This window comes from Lutjanus erythropterus, chromosome 17 (genome assembly GCF_056507025.1).
Source record: "Lutjanus erythropterus isolate fLutEry1 chromosome 17, fLutEry1.hap2, whole genome shotgun sequence".
NCBI lineage: Eukaryota > Metazoa > Chordata > Actinopteri > Lutjaniformes > Lutjanidae > Lutjanus > Lutjanus erythropterus.
The window spans coordinates 4,119,676-4,135,501 of record NC_139333.1 but is presented as its reverse complement, the minus strand read 5'-3'; the positions used below and the strand labels follow the sequence as shown (position 1 = coordinate 4,135,501).

Here is a 15,826-nt window from a genome sequence, read left to right as displayed (position 1 = left end):
TTCTAGTATTACAGTGTAGAGCTAGTTAATCCTAGTTCTTACACGTATGTTGAGGAAAAATTATGCAATCACATAACCCTGTTTGGCTGCTTAGCTCACATACTTGCACAAGAGGTTGATGTTGTTAGTTTCAAACAGTATGTGTCAATTTTAACACTGAAAGAAGAAAAGCTTTTAGGATGGGGACTAACCCTTGTGTTTGGTCTGTGTAACACTATTTAGCGAAGGCTTTAACATCTGTCTTCTTCTGAGGAAATGCTACACAGGGGATGTGCTATGCAGACTTGCTTGACAGACCTGCAATCTTAGCTTAGATCTCCTTGCTAAGCTAAGATTGAACAATATAAGCGTGACAATAGTTTCTCTTTTATTCCATCCTTAAGTTAGTCATTTCTCAAGTAGTATTTTAGTAGAGCATTTCTTACTGCTACTGCAGTTATTTTCATGACAGCCTTGACCTCTACTTTTACTTGATTACAATGGTTTGGCTGTTTTGGCTGCAGACTTGTGACTGCTTCAGATTGGACACTCCCTAGATTGAGATCTGGTGTTATTTTGTTTCCAAGACGCACGTTTTATTCAAGGTGTTTAGTCTCTTAGTTCCTTGTTATCATCAAATTTATTTTTTTGAGATCTATCAAAGTAGGCCATCGGACTTGCAGAGAATCACCCTCTGCAAGCTGCTGTGCGGGTTTGTGTGTTAGCCTACATGCAGAGTGTGTGAGTGTTGACTTAGGCTTGCTACGTGTGTCTACATGCAGGGTCAGTTCAGTGCGTGGGAGGTGATACACAATAGGGGTGTTGAAATTAAACATGTCCATCCAAGATGGAGTGTGTGTGTGTATGGTGCAGATGAAGGGGTTACCTGTGATATATGAGACCAGTGCAGGGGGAATGAAGAGGGGAGAGGAGGATTAGCAAACAGTGACTTGTCACTGAGTCAACACCATCCTAGAGGGAGAGATAGAGACTGCGCGTGTGTGTAGAAAGTGGCTGTAGTGACTCAGGGTGTGGACAAGGTATCTGGCGGACGAGTAGATGGATGGATAAGTGTGTGTGGCTGTGGGGCATGGAGGCTTAAACAATGACACTGACGGGATAAGCCACTTCACAGTCTGGAGATCCCTCTGATTATGTATCAACACAGACGGATGTCTAAACTTGATAATGTCTAACTTGTTGGGCCTGAAAGAGTGTGTTCCCCTTAGTCTTTAGTCTCCCCTTTTTTGCACTGGCTTCACTACCCATTCTGGAGTAGTAAATAAATAAATAAATAAATAAATAAATAAATAAAAATAATAATAATAATGATGATGATGATGATGATGATAATGATAATGATAATGATGATAATAATAATAATAATAATAATAATAATAATAATAATAATGATAATAATAATAATAATAATAATAATAATAATAATAATAATAATAATAAATAAGTCTGGAAACTGTTAAAATGGCCTTTATTCAGCCCATACAGATGCGATATGATTAGCCTAGCTAAGCATGAATACTGGGAGAAGGAGAAGTAGCTTGCCTGGCTCTCACCTGACTAATTATCACACTTGGTCTTATTTGTTTAATCGATATACAAACAGAAATATAAAAACTATTAGTGGTTTCAGAGGGAGTGTTGCATTGGAAGTGTTCTTGACAAACAACTGAGCATAATGAGTAGTTATGTGACAGTTGCAACCACAGGCACTGCAGTTAATATACTGATCGAGTGGGCTGGGTCATAAAGATTAACATTCTGATCAATTGCAGATGGGTTGTGGGTGAGAAATAGGGTGTGTCTCTCCATTTGGAAAGATGATGTGTATGCATTTACATACGAGGAACAACAGCACAAATTAAAAATTCAGTACTTAATTCTGTTTCCTCCAAAGAGTTTCCTCTGTCCGTTCAACTTTATTATTACAGTTTTTAGTTTTGCTGCTTTAATAAGCCATGATATTTGCTGCAGTGACATTACATCATGCATTGAAATGTATAAAATGACTTACAGCAGTTTCTCAAATCATTGGACTAAACTGTTAGAGAAAACAGTCATACAACAATACAGCACACAATAAAGAAATCACCCGGGAAGCTCTTGCTGCTCAACAGTTTAAAAGGCAATCAAGCCTACAGGGATCGGTAGAAGTGCAGGTTCTAAATCATACCTCGGATTAACTCAAAGCCCATCCGCACATCATTAGTGCGCAGATTGTTGGGTTTACACCTGTGCTGTAACTATAATAATCTACATAGAAGCACTTGGTGAATGGATACACTTAACATTACATCATGAGTTAATTATTGCATTACGTTGAGAAAACAAGCTGTTTTTTTATCTTGGAATAATGAGATAAAAAACCATTATGCTGAGAAAACAAAAGGTCTTATTACTTAATATTTTTGTAGAGATCAGATTTATCAGAGATGTGGAGATGCTGTTGTTGTTCACTATGTACAGTGGGACAGATTTGCAAGTCTCAGGTCAAACCGGATGGCCTTAATAATGTCTACCTCTGCCATCATAATTGGATTTGTTTGAGCAGCTGCTGGCTGAAGCAGAGAGGTGGCAGTTGGTCAACCTCTCATCTTTTCTCTCGTCTCTATAACAAGATTGTCTGCTCTAATGACACAACAGCAGCAAACAAAACTAAACATTTACACCTTGATTTACAGTAATGAATCCTTGCCAACAGTGATCTTGAAGGCTGAAATTAGGTGGTCAAAGGAGACAGAAGCTCATTTTCAGAAGTTGTTTCTTGTGATTTTTTTTTCTTTATTGAGAAGAAATAAACTTGAATAAAGCGTTGTTATTTCAGGAACACAAAATAATTACTTTGTGATCTTGAGAAAACAAAAGTCTTTCTCTGGATAAATGATCTTGTTATCTTGAGAAAACAAGTCATTTCACGTGACAAATCATATTATCTCAAAAACTTTGCATTTTTCGAGATATGAAATATTTATCTTGTGATCTAAGAAAATAAAAGTTTTTTTCCAGTGATAAATAATCTCATTATTTCAATAAATCAGTCTTTTGTTTTGTTTTTTGTTTTTTTCTAGATAATGAGATAACACAATAATTATCTGGTGATCTCGAGGAAACAAAAGTCCTTTTGTTGTTATAAATATTCTCATTGTTTCAGGAAATCGACCTTTTGTTCTCTCGAGATAATGAGATAGATTACTTTGTTTTCTGGAGAAAACAAGCTTTTTTCTAACTCGTCCCAACAAAATAAATATCTGGTGATTCTGAGAAACCTAAAATCCTGATAAACTATATTGTTAAATCAAGAAAACATATCATTTTCTCATGATAAATTATCTATTTTATCTTGAATCTCAAAATCAATTTGTTTTTTGTTTAATGAGATGAATTAACCTCTTGTCTGGAAAACAAGCTTTGTTAACTCAAGATAATGAAATAATTATCTTGAGAAAACAAAAGTCTTTTTATCATGATGAATTATCTTGTTTCCTTAAGAAATCAGCGTTTTGTTTTCTTGAGATAATGAGATAAATTAACCTGATGTCAGAAGCAAATTAACTAAATAATTATTTTGTGATCTCAAGAAAACAAGTCTGTTTCTTGTGATGCATTATCTTGTGATCTCGAAAAAACACAAATCCTTTTTTGTCATGAAAAATTATCTTGACAAATCATCCTTTTTTCTCGAGACAATGATAAAAATTAATCCGTCATCAGAGGAAACAAGTTTTGTCATCTCAGGATAACTGCATTAAAAAATTGTGACCACGGCAACCTGTCCTCAGCTTCCATAGTAAGGCCTTCTTGTGTTTCGGTAAAAAAACGCAATGGAAACCAATCCACCGTGTGTTGTAAGTTTTCTTCCCAAATGTATGCAGGCTGTTTATTGCCACTAGTGCCCAAGAGCTCGGGGCTTCCACTATGACTGCCTGAGACTGTGTGAAATCACTTCACTGTAGTTGTTATTTTATCCCCACATGTTCCAGCTCGCGCTCTGCTTGTGTGCTGCCTTGGAGGGTCACCTCCTCGCTCGAACACTCACTGAGTCTGTGTCGCCTTGAGCAAAAGCAAAACTCGTCACCAAGAATTTATGCCTTTAATTTCTCCCTCTGTGGAATATACCCTGACCTGACAGACACCCAGAGACAAACGCACATTTAATCTCTGAAGCTTCGATGAACACCCAAATTCATGCATACACAAACACACGGAAGATTCTTATTTCAGTCTTGAGCTAAATGTGCGAGCACACAAAATAGCTGGACAAACTAATAAATCTGTCAACAAAGGTAAAACATTTAGAGCTGCTACAATTAATCTATTATTAATCAACTAGTAAATTACTTTGCATCTATTTTGTAATTGATTAATCATTTGAGTCATTTTTAAGAAAAAAAAAAGTCAAATTCTCAGCCTCTTAAATATGAATATTTTCTGGTTTCTTTACTCCTCTCTGACAGTAAACTGTAGACAAAACAAGACATCTGAGGACGTTGTGTTGGAAATACTGGTCAACATTTTTCACCATTTTCTGACAGTTCATGGACCAAACAACTAAGCTATTAATTGAAAAAGAAAATAATCAGATTAATTGATGATGAAAATAATGCTTAGATGCAGCCCTAAAAACACTGTTGTGATACTTGAATTAATCAGTAACAGGTACTAGTAGTTAGTAACTGTATCAGAATCCATTTTTAAAGTAACCCTTCCAACCCTGATTGTGTCTTATCCTGGGCTATAGTTGTGATGATGCATACTGCAGTGCATATACGCACTTTCACCAACACACACACACACATACACACACACACACACACACACACACACACACACACACACTCATCTTCTCACTCTGAAGTGTTGATGGGTGGCTGGGGAAGCACACTCATAAAACACACATAAATTCTTATCTGAGGCTGCGGTTTGTAATAGGTTTGTACACACACACACACACACACACACACACACACACACACACACACAAAACTCAGTCTGGAGTTTTGATGAGAGCACAGACACACACATCATGTCAGTGTGGAGGTTTGAAAAGGGCTCACCTGCTGTAAACTCATCAGTATGATTTATAACCCGTCTCATCTCCTTGTCTCGTCCTCTTCTTGCCCTCCCTTGACCCCCACCTCCTCCTCTTCCTCCCCTTCCTCCTCTCCGTCTCTCTCTGTCTGTCAACCCACAGCTTCTCAGCGCTGCACCATGCCGCTCTGGCGGGCACCACGGAGCTGCTGTCTCTGCTGCTGGAGGCCCAGGCCACGGTGGATATCAAGGACATCAACGGTATCATGATGGCAGAACAGCTTTACCAGCTGAACCAGTGTCACCACACAAACCCACAACTCAGAGCAAGAAAAAAAAACATTCACGCTCAGGAGAAGTCAGTTGGGGTTAAATTGAGCCTGAAACTTCCTCAGCAGCTTTCCCACACTCTCAGCTGAAAATAAGTTTGACCCATATGAATAAATATGATTCACTTTGAAGTTTGTCTGCCATGCGGTGACAGAAGCGCTACAGCAAATATCTTCAGACTCCAAGCGGAACAGATATAGTAGAATTTGTGCGGGAGTGGCAGCCGCTGAGACCAGAGGCGTGGAGTGCCTCTAACTGCGAGTGTGACGCCTCTGAGGTCAGCTATAGCTTTCTGAAGGGCCGTTTTGAAGGTTGAATTTACCTCTTGGGGCTTCCTACCAGCTTGTCAGTTTTGGAATCCAGGGTCTCATGCATGCTAAGTGGAACACACATTGGTGGTATCACGTAGACCCAAAGCACACTCTGGACTCACTGTACAGACAAAAGAACTAGCCAGGATGTATATCAATGCAGCAAAAAGGATGATGGTGTGTCCCATACTTGCCAACCCTCCTGATTTTTCAAGGAGACTCCTGTTTTTCATTGCCCTCTCCCTATTTCCTCCCAGGATCATAAGTCTCCAAATTTCAGACAAATGTTCACGCTTTTCTTTTTTTCATTTTCATTCTCGCAGCCTGTTGCTGACACCGAGTAGCATGTATAAGCCCAATATGACTCTTAAAGTCTATTTATCTATCTATCTATCCACCTGGACAACAATGTAGCTTCACCAGACCAGACTCCTTAAGAATAATTCTGGTTTCTTAAGGAACGTTTTAAAGAAAAGGGGCATGCATTTTTTTAAATCCGCAGGGCAAAAACTGAATGAATGAAAGAACTAGTGAATATAAGAACTAATGAATATTAGTTTATGCCAGTGATTTACATAAGTTAACACTAGAGACACAAATTATTCTGCATTCTTGCCTGAAAACTAAAATTAAAATTGAAATTATTCACCATAAAAATGCTGTTTCAGTGTACTTAGTACATTATTTTGTTATTTTCATTCCTTAGAAGTCATCATAATGCAGGAAAAGTCTCCAAAAGTCTTTTTTTTGCAGTGAAATCCTCCCTATTTTTGAGGTCTCAAGGTTGGCAAGTATGGTGTATCCTCATGTATCACTGCTCATCACACTGTGATGATACATGTCAAGACGCTGCTGGTGCTCACATATCAGAAAACAGTAGTAACAGGCAGAGGTGTTGACTGAACTCACATGATTTGGACTGGAGTCAGACTCAAGTCATAAATTTGATGACTTTGGTCTCGACTTGACAAAATTAATGAAAGACTTACTGATACATGTAGATTATTAAATGTCTGTAAAGAATTTGGATCCGGGGGGACGTTGAACAACTCAAGGAGTGGCCAGTGGGATCTGAGCCATACAACCTCCTCTCTGCCACGGGGACCTGGAACAGGACAGGCCACACAAAGAAGGAAAGAGAAAAAAGAGAGGGGAAGGAAACTCACACAGTTTGGATGAATGTGGGAACAGAAACAAAAACAGAGGGTTAGAGAAAAGTAATGGTTGTAAGTACCTGGGTTAAAAGATTCATTGAGACTGAGAGCGACTCACTGAAAGGATAATGTTAACAGGTACGAGGCTGAACTGATAGAAGAGTAAGCGCTAATTGAAAGTGGAAGCAAACAAATGACTTTGGATTTAAAGACCTCGACAGAGTCTTTTCATGGGATTTGTTGGTACTGAGAAAAAAGTAACCCCAGTCTTACACTGCAATGAAGCACACCAGTGATTTAGTATAGAGTTGGAGATCAGGGCTGACATTGCATAGAGTGGCCCTGGCTTAAGAAAAACCATATCTCTGTAGTCTAAACATATAGGTAGCCAGTAGAATATTGAACTAAAAGGTACAAAAGTATGGAACTGTAACACTGTGTTTGTGAAGGCCAATCTCATGGAATATTTGGTGGCCACAGAGAAACCTTTTGTGGCCATGGGCCATCAGGTTGTGGCTGTGTTTAATGTCGAACTGTCTCATGTGAGTAAAAAGAAAAAAACTTGATCCTACACTTCCCATAATGCAATTTGCTAGTTTTGTTTGTTAGACCTTTGCTGATTGGTTAACCCCAACAGGCTTTCTGTTAAAAATTTCAAGCCCAAGTCGAGATAATCGTCTCTATGACATCATCAGGGTTATATTCTCAGACTTGACAACACTCCTTTAGAGCCACAGAAGACATTATGCAACTGTTTTCACTGGCTGAATAGCGCTTCCCTTGACGAGTCAACTGACTCTGACATGTATAATCAGTAGTGATTTTCAATGCACATCTCGCCGCCTATTCCGTCCCATCTCATCGGCTCCAACTCTCACTCACGTTTCTGTCTCCAGGCATGCGTCCCCTCCATTACGCAGCATGGCAGGGCAAAGCAGACTCTGTCTTATTGTTGCTGAGAGGCGGCGCTTCAGTCAACTCAGTTTCTAATGATGGACAGATACCGTTACATCTCTCCGCTCAGTATGGACACTATGAGGTGGTGAGTATCCACATGCACACACACACACATCTCAGTTGCCAAAGGCAAAGTTCTAAGGCATTGCCAGTCCTCCCATTTCACTGAAATCTACCCCCTTTGTGTCTCGGCCTGTATTGTCCGCTAACAATACCAGTAATACCATTAATGCCATGACACAGGTCTTTCTAGAGTCTACAGGCAGTAAAACACACACACATTCCTTTTCTCCAACCTCTTCCGTTTAGCTCTTGGAATGTCTTAATGGACACGCACACACCTCAACCTGTCACATAACCCTCATCGAGGCCTGACCTCCTCAGTACAACACCATCAAACACAATAGTGACAATCCTAAACAGAGGCAGCACCAGAGCTATCATATGTTCCCCTCTTCTGTTCAAAGACAAAACATCAACACTCGCACGCACAGCATGTGTTAGGATGACTGGCATATGAGTGCTTGTGCATAATACATGAGGCGATATCACTTTCGTTATCCTCTCTCCCTTTCTCTCTCAGTCTGAGATGCTGCTGCAGCACCAGTCTAATCCCTGCCTGATGAACAAGGCGAAGAAGACTCCTCTGGATCTGGCTTGTGAGTTTGGGAGACTGAAGGTATGAGAATATTTTGTGTAGTTTTGGTGTATGTATGTGTCATCCATATATCTATGAATATCGATCAATATAAGTTTTTCAATATTGAATATAATCCACCTTGCCCATGATTTGTTTAAATGTAGCCCTCAAGATGACCTGATTGTATGGTGATAGTTTGTCATGTCATCACCGTCATCATTAGCATAATCAGTACAAAAATATCACAACTATTCTTCAAAACAAGGGGTAAACTGAGCAAACCACACAAGATTTAACACTGTACATGTGGTTTATTAGAGTAAGGAGTGCACTATAGCAGTAGCACTATACTGTGATAAAGTAGAAAATTAAAAATAAGTTGAGGGACCAAATCTCGTACACAGTATTACATCATTAGGCTGGCTGTAGTTAGTTTTAGCCAAGAGTGTGATTTTTCTGTCCAATCAACAGACCTAGTAATTCAGACTATGCTGATGAAAGGCGCAAGTTCAAGCCAGCAATGCAGTTTAGCTCCCAGTCATTATTCATACACCTTCAGGTGCTGCTACATACAACATTAAGCCAGTTATGCAATTTAGCGCTCAGCCATTAGTCAACCAATGTAGTTTAGCTCCCAGGTGTTTTGCATCCTTCGTCCCCTTCCCACTTTTCCAACTATTTATACTCTTTCAGCTCTTATCTGGTCATTTATACTTAAAGCCAGAAACGTAATAGAAACGTTCTTTCCTCCATTTTCTTCATTATTCAGCTATTCAAAACTGCCAACTTTTCAACAAACCTTAAAATATTTCACATCTTTCATACAATATTGTATGATTCAACATTTTAAGCCACCAATGCAGTTTGGCATCAGCTTTTCAGCATCTGGCATTCACACTGCAATTTCATCAGAAATATATCTATTTTATATGTATGTATTTTTTTTATATATATGAATGCACTTTGTAACCTCTGTTTGATATTTATGCCTTAAACTATCGTAAATGATTACCTTTTTGATCTTTGATTAGAAAAAATTGAGATGCAGTGTTGTTTTACTGCTGATGATAGGGACACAATGACTAATGTTAAAACTCAGCAGAGCCCGACTGGTACTAGATTTTTGAGGCAGATATTGATATTTGAACAGTCTACAGTGATGCTAACAGCAGCGTACTAACCATTCTTGCTCACCATGACATTTCTATTAAGTTGACATTTAGCAGGTACACTGTTTTCCATGTTCACCATCTTGGTTTAGCATGTTTGTTTATTAGTCCTGAACAAAAAGTACAACTGAGGGTGATAATATGAGTCAAATGTCATTAATTTTTCCAATATTTGGTCGTAATCTTAAGTATCAGACAAATTAGAACTGATTATGTTAGATGAAAAGTTAATTGATCACAATACCATCCTTTGAATTTCTGTGTTAAATTTCATGGCAGTCTGGTATTTCACTTAAAACCACAATTATCAACCTCATAGTGGTGCTACAGAGAAAATATGAGGATTGCCAAGTTCATTACATTGCGTGGGAACTATCTTAACCAACTATCTGTAGCAGACAAGCCAACTTGAAAATGTTAAAATATTTCACTGATAAATGAAAAGGTTAACCTGCTGGTGGTGCTAGAGGTAAAGTTGGGACCACCAAGGATTAGTAGGATCCATCCTTTGGTGACCATGGACATACAGTATGTACTAAATTTCATGGCAGTCCATCCAATAGTTGTTGAGACATTTCATCCCAAAGACTGATACTGAAACTCCATGTAGTGATTTTCTTCATTCATGTAGTCATTCTAATCCAATTATCTGCATGTAAAAACACCCTATTTGGCCCTTTTTGCCCTTTTTGGATGGCAATGGCCTATGTCAAACATGAACCATGGCTTATATAAAGTGACCCATCTAAATTAAGCTTGTTTGAGCGAAAGGAAAATAGGCTTCAGTGACTCTCTCTGGCATCACACACACTGTAATGTTAAAGGGATTGCACATCGCAGTGTGTTTTACTGTTTTCTCTGTCACATTGCCGGATAAGCCTGGCTGTGAGATGTATAGCTGGCCCTGTAATTCAGAGTTAGACACACGCACACTCCCTATGCCTGTTAAATGTTCTCTCGTCTGGTCTGAGTTTGCAGTTTAGCTGTGAGAGAATAGAAGGCTCTGGGCTGTTTTTGTGACAGACTTTGTGAGTAACTTTGTGTGTGTGCATGATTGGAGGCCGTGGTATCTTTAGACAGCTGCTGACTAGTGGATAAGCCTCTATGTACTAGCTTGACCCTATATATGTCACCATATATATCATTTCAATCCATATATTTTTACCACACACCGTCAGATATCTTGGCTTTGCATACAATATATATTTAAGTATTGCTAATGCTGTAATTCTTGCCCTGATTCTGCCACTCTCCTGTTCTCAAAACCCCACACTTCTTCATCTTCACTTTGGTGTCTTGGTTTCTCTTTAGGTTGCTCAGTTGCTGTTAAGCAGTAACATGGTGGCAGCGCTGTTAGAAGGGGAGGGAGGGCCTGACAACCTAGACTTCCCATCCACAACCCCCATCCACCTGGCAGCCAGGAATGGACACAAAGACATCATCAAGTAAGATCACAGTGGGGAGCAGTATTGAAATGTAATGTAATGGAATTCTGTCACGTCTATTTCTGCGCTTTCATCTTTCAGCAGCTTCTGTCTACTTTAAGCACAGCAACTGCTACAATACAGCTGCTAACTACTGCTGCTATCACTGCTGATACCTTGGCTTCTGCTAAGGCTGCTACTGCCAGTATTGCTAGTACTACAACTACTACTGTTATTACTACTACCACTGGTCCAACATGTAGTGCAATACTAGGGTTACAGCTTTTGCTGTTCAGCTACTGCTCCCACTGGGGAGTGTATTTCTGTTCTTAGGGCTCTGTTTCTCCAGAGTCCTAGGTTCTATGCTCCTAATCCACTATGTGCTGCAGCCGGGTAACATAGGACCTTGGGAACTTCAGACCCTAGCAACATAGGACTTTGGGAACATAGGACCTTGGGCACATAAGACCCAGCAAATATAGGACCCAGAGAAACATAAGAACTTGGAACATAGTGGAAAAATACAGCTACAACTTCCACTGAGAAGTGTATCTTTGTTCTGATGGTTCTTTTTCCTCAGGGTTCTATAATCCTAACCCACTATGTGCTAGAGCACATAGGACCTTGGTAACGTAGGATCCTGGGAACATAGGATCCAGGGAAGATAGGTCCTACAGAGGACCCTGGAAGCATAGGATCTTGGAACAGAAATCTGAGGAAAAATAGGACCCTGGGGAGCACAGGGCATTGGGAAAATAGGGGCCTGGAAACATAGAACCCTGGGAGCACAGGACCTGTGGCACATAGGACCCTGGCAACATAGAACCCTGGGAACATAGGACTCTGGCACATAGAACCCTGGGAACATAGGACCCTGGACACATAGGAACTTGGGAACACAGGACTTTGGGAAAATAAGACCCTGGTACCATAGGGGTCTGAGAAAATATGACCTTGGGGACATAGTATCCTGGAAGCATAGGACCCTAGGAACATAGGACCTGGTTTTGCTTCCTCTTATATGGCTGCTACTTCTACTTTTGCTAATTTTACCACTTTTACTGCGACAAGAGGTTTTACTACTACTGCCACTATTACCTCTACTACTCATTACATCATCATTATTCATTGATAGGACTGGGTCTTACATGGTGTCATATTACTGCTAATACCACAAGTACTGCTACAACTACTACTGTTTCTCGTGCCACAGCCTCTGTTGTTTTAATGCCACTTCTACCGCTATTGTTAATGCGGCCGTTTCTTGACTTCTAACTATTACTAATGTTACTGCTTCCATAAATACTAGTACTACAACTTGAACTATTTTTACTGCTGCCACTACCAGGGCTCTCAGTGCTGCTTATACTGTTTGTACTACTGTTAAAATCTCTACTGCTGCTAATGCCATATATACTTTCTATGCCACTATAACTAATTTTGCAACAAAAACAACTGCTAGAACTACATCTGCTGCTGCTACAACTGTTACTACAGTACTGCTACTACTGTCACCTCTGCAATCTGCAAGCTAAATCCTACATGCTAGTCCTTTAAATGTATTAACACTTATGTTTTCTTATTGAATTTACTTTTGTGTTTATAGAACTCCACCACACTGATGCTTGACAGAATACCATATATGTGTCAGTCCTTAAATCACAGCTGCATGTGCTAAACATTTCCCCTCAGGTAGCTCCATATTCAAAAAGAAGACATTCTATACTGCAGTGATATTTAATCCTCAGTAATTTCACACTTTTCAGATGATACCCCACAGTGTTTTTAATGCCAGCATATCTGTGGAAAAATGTATGTACTCAGCCAAGTAACTCCACCCTGCCTCTCAGACATGGTGCTAACGATTCCCATCCTAAATGATCAGATCTGTTTTGCAATACTCTCTCCATCCTCCTCTCTCCTGTTCCTGAACTGGAAAGTTGAATTTCAGGCATGGTGGAGAAAAAGGCAAGCTTTCAACACATACAGACATAAAAAAAAAATCCACTGCATTAGCACAGGAGTTTATTCAGAGTTTACTCAGCAGAATTTGGCTGTGATCTCCCACTAAGGGATTTATGTCTCTTCAAAGAGTGCCACACTTATACAGCCGACGTTTCAGAGCACCTATTTTTTGTATCGCTGGAGGAGCTTTCCAGGTCTGGTTAGAACTGGAGCTGCAAACATTTGCACACAGGGAACCAGGAGATAAGATTTAGTCTCAGAGAAGATGAAGATTTTTTTTGTTGACTTAGTGTTTTATATGAACACACTCTGGGAAGATTACAGTAATGAGTATAAATTTATGCAATGGGGTGTGCATACAACTGACATAGCACTGTCATAACCATGTCATGGCAACTGCCATGATCTGTCTTTTGTCATTTGGTCAATTATTTAATTTCAGTGAAAAACTGACATTGTTTGAAATGTGACATTAACCAAGATGACATAACTGTCAATGTCTTTGTTACGACAACATGACATTAACCAAGATGACGTAACCTGTCAATGTCTTGTTATAACAACTAGACATTAACAAAGGCAACATGACCTGTCAAAGTCTTTGTTATGACAATTTGACATTAACCAAGACAACATAACCTGTGAATGTCTTTGTTATAACAACTAGACATTAACCAAGACTACATGACCTGTCATTGTCTTATGACAATCTGACATTAACCAGAATGATATAACCTGTAACTGTCTTTATGACAACGTGCCATTAACTAGGATAACATAACTTGTCAACATCTTTGTGATGACAACTAAACATTAACCAAGAGTACATGACCTATCATAAACATGTCAAAGCAGACGTAATTATCAGAAAGATTCATAAAAACTCTTTTATGTTCATGACAGATGTCATGTCAGTGTTATGCACACCTCTTCAAATCAAGTGTCACCAAATTGTGACCGTTGTCTGAACATATTTGACACTTAATGAATACATGCATTGCAGTTTATGTCTAGTTTATGAGAGTAAACCACCTGCTTCTCTGCAGGACAGAGAAGTCTTAAGCTTTCTGACAGTTTTCAGACAGTCAGCCGTCTCGTAGTAAGATTAAAACTGTTGCTGCTGAGTAAATGAAGAAGGTGCCGGCTACAATAGGCCCGCTTCAGGCTCCTTTTTTCATCATACTGCAGTTTAATATTTCTCCTTTCTGTCCACCCCACCACACCACCCCCTTCCCGCGGTGTCCCACTTAGTGCGATCCCGTCAAGTCAAGAGTGTTTGTCAGCAGCATTCACATTTCACAAGTCACCATTAGGCTCTTTACCAACAGTCAGCTCAAACCACAGGCTGAGTTTACATCTTTGCAACTGTTTCGTCTTTGCAGATTTAAACACAGTTGTTTCTGTAGTAGTCCAAGGAATCATTCAGCCATCTAGTAGAGCATCAGGGCCACTGTTTGGGAAAAAGACATCTTTTAGAAACAGCTTTTTATGACAAAAACTTAACATTTTTGGAAACTTAAGCTGTAATATAACAAGAGCTTTATTTTATTATTCTATAATAGTAAACAGATTAGAGGTAGGGTTGTGTGGGTTGGTGCTGCAGGATCAATACATCGCTTCTCAGAAGCTACTCATTAAACTCGTCACACACTTCTGCATCAAACTTACAGACAGTGGCTGAAAAGAAACAATGCGAGGTGGTGCTACTTTTCACCTGTGCATAAAAACACCACAAGATGTACTATTTCTGACAGGACAGAACCACACAGACACAACTTTTTCCTCTTCATATTATTATTGTTAATAATAATATTTTATATTATCATGTTTACTATAGTATTTCTGTAAAATATACTTTTTTGCACTTCTTAGTACAAGCATTTTTATTTAATTGTAGTCATTGTAAATTTGTTATTGGCTGGTATGTGTCATGTGAGTTTTCTGTCTATTTTTTTTCCTAAAGACTGGTTATTATTTTGAAAAATGGCATACCCATTTAAAAAAAATAGCAGCATCAGTAAAATTGCAAAAATTTTAGTATCGTTATTGTATTCAGTTTAAAACGTTTGGTACCTCCCACCTGTAGTGAGAGGAGCATTTAAATGGGAAACATGGTTTTTCTGTTTTGTAATTGTTAAATTACATCTTTATTAGTACTTTTCTCCTATAAAAGTACATCTTACAAGTCAAAAGATTATGAGACAAAGTTGTAATTTTACAAGATAATTCTAATAAATTAAGAATAAGGTTGTAATATTTGTTATTTATTTACATTTTTTATTTATTTTTGTTTGTTTTATGTTTTTTTCATAACGCTATGGCTTTGTCTTCTAAAATTATGAATTTATTTGTAATTTTTTACAAATACAATTTATCATTTTACAGTTTTAATTTGTAATATGACATTTTCAAAATGTTTTTCACATCATTCTCTATCACAGCTGTATTTTCCAAACCTTTTCCTTATAGAGGCTTTAATACTCACACAGTCTTACTCCACAACAGCTGACAACTGTTCTTTGAGCTCGCTGAAAGATTTTCTTTTAAGTATCTGTCCACCTCAATCATTGACAGATGTCACACTTTGTTGCTCTTATGTTGCTTCTTGCAATCAATACTTTACACCAGGTTCTCCATGAAGTCCTCAAAACATCTTCAAAAGTCTAAAATAAAATAAATTTTAGGGCCTAAAGTATCTTCAAAGTGATTTTGACAGGTCTTAAAATTGTATTGGATTTTAAAGTTAATGTTACTTTTAATAAGTTGCATTAGTAATTGTCACAAAACACAGTGAAACCAGCATGGAACCCATTCTGCACTAACAATGTCAACTTCTACAACACCTCTGCAG

General features: G+C 38.7%; 1 protein-coding gene across 1 annotated transcript in view; it reads left to right on the top strand.

Moving 5' to 3' along the window:
• Window positions 1-15,826, top strand: part of caskin2a (CASK interacting protein 2a) — a 94,466-nt gene that overhangs the window by 31,351 nt on the left and 47,289 nt on the right. The window contains exons 3-6 of the mRNA XM_084740948.1: window positions 5,189-5,286; window positions 7,717-7,862; window positions 8,361-8,456; window positions 10,898-11,031. Of these exons, the coding sequence (XP_084597074.1) occupies window positions 5,189-5,286; window positions 7,717-7,862; window positions 8,361-8,456; window positions 10,898-11,031 (474 nt within the window). The remainder of the gene's footprint in view (window positions 1-5,188; window positions 5,287-7,716; window positions 7,863-8,360; window positions 8,457-10,897; window positions 11,032-15,826) is intronic.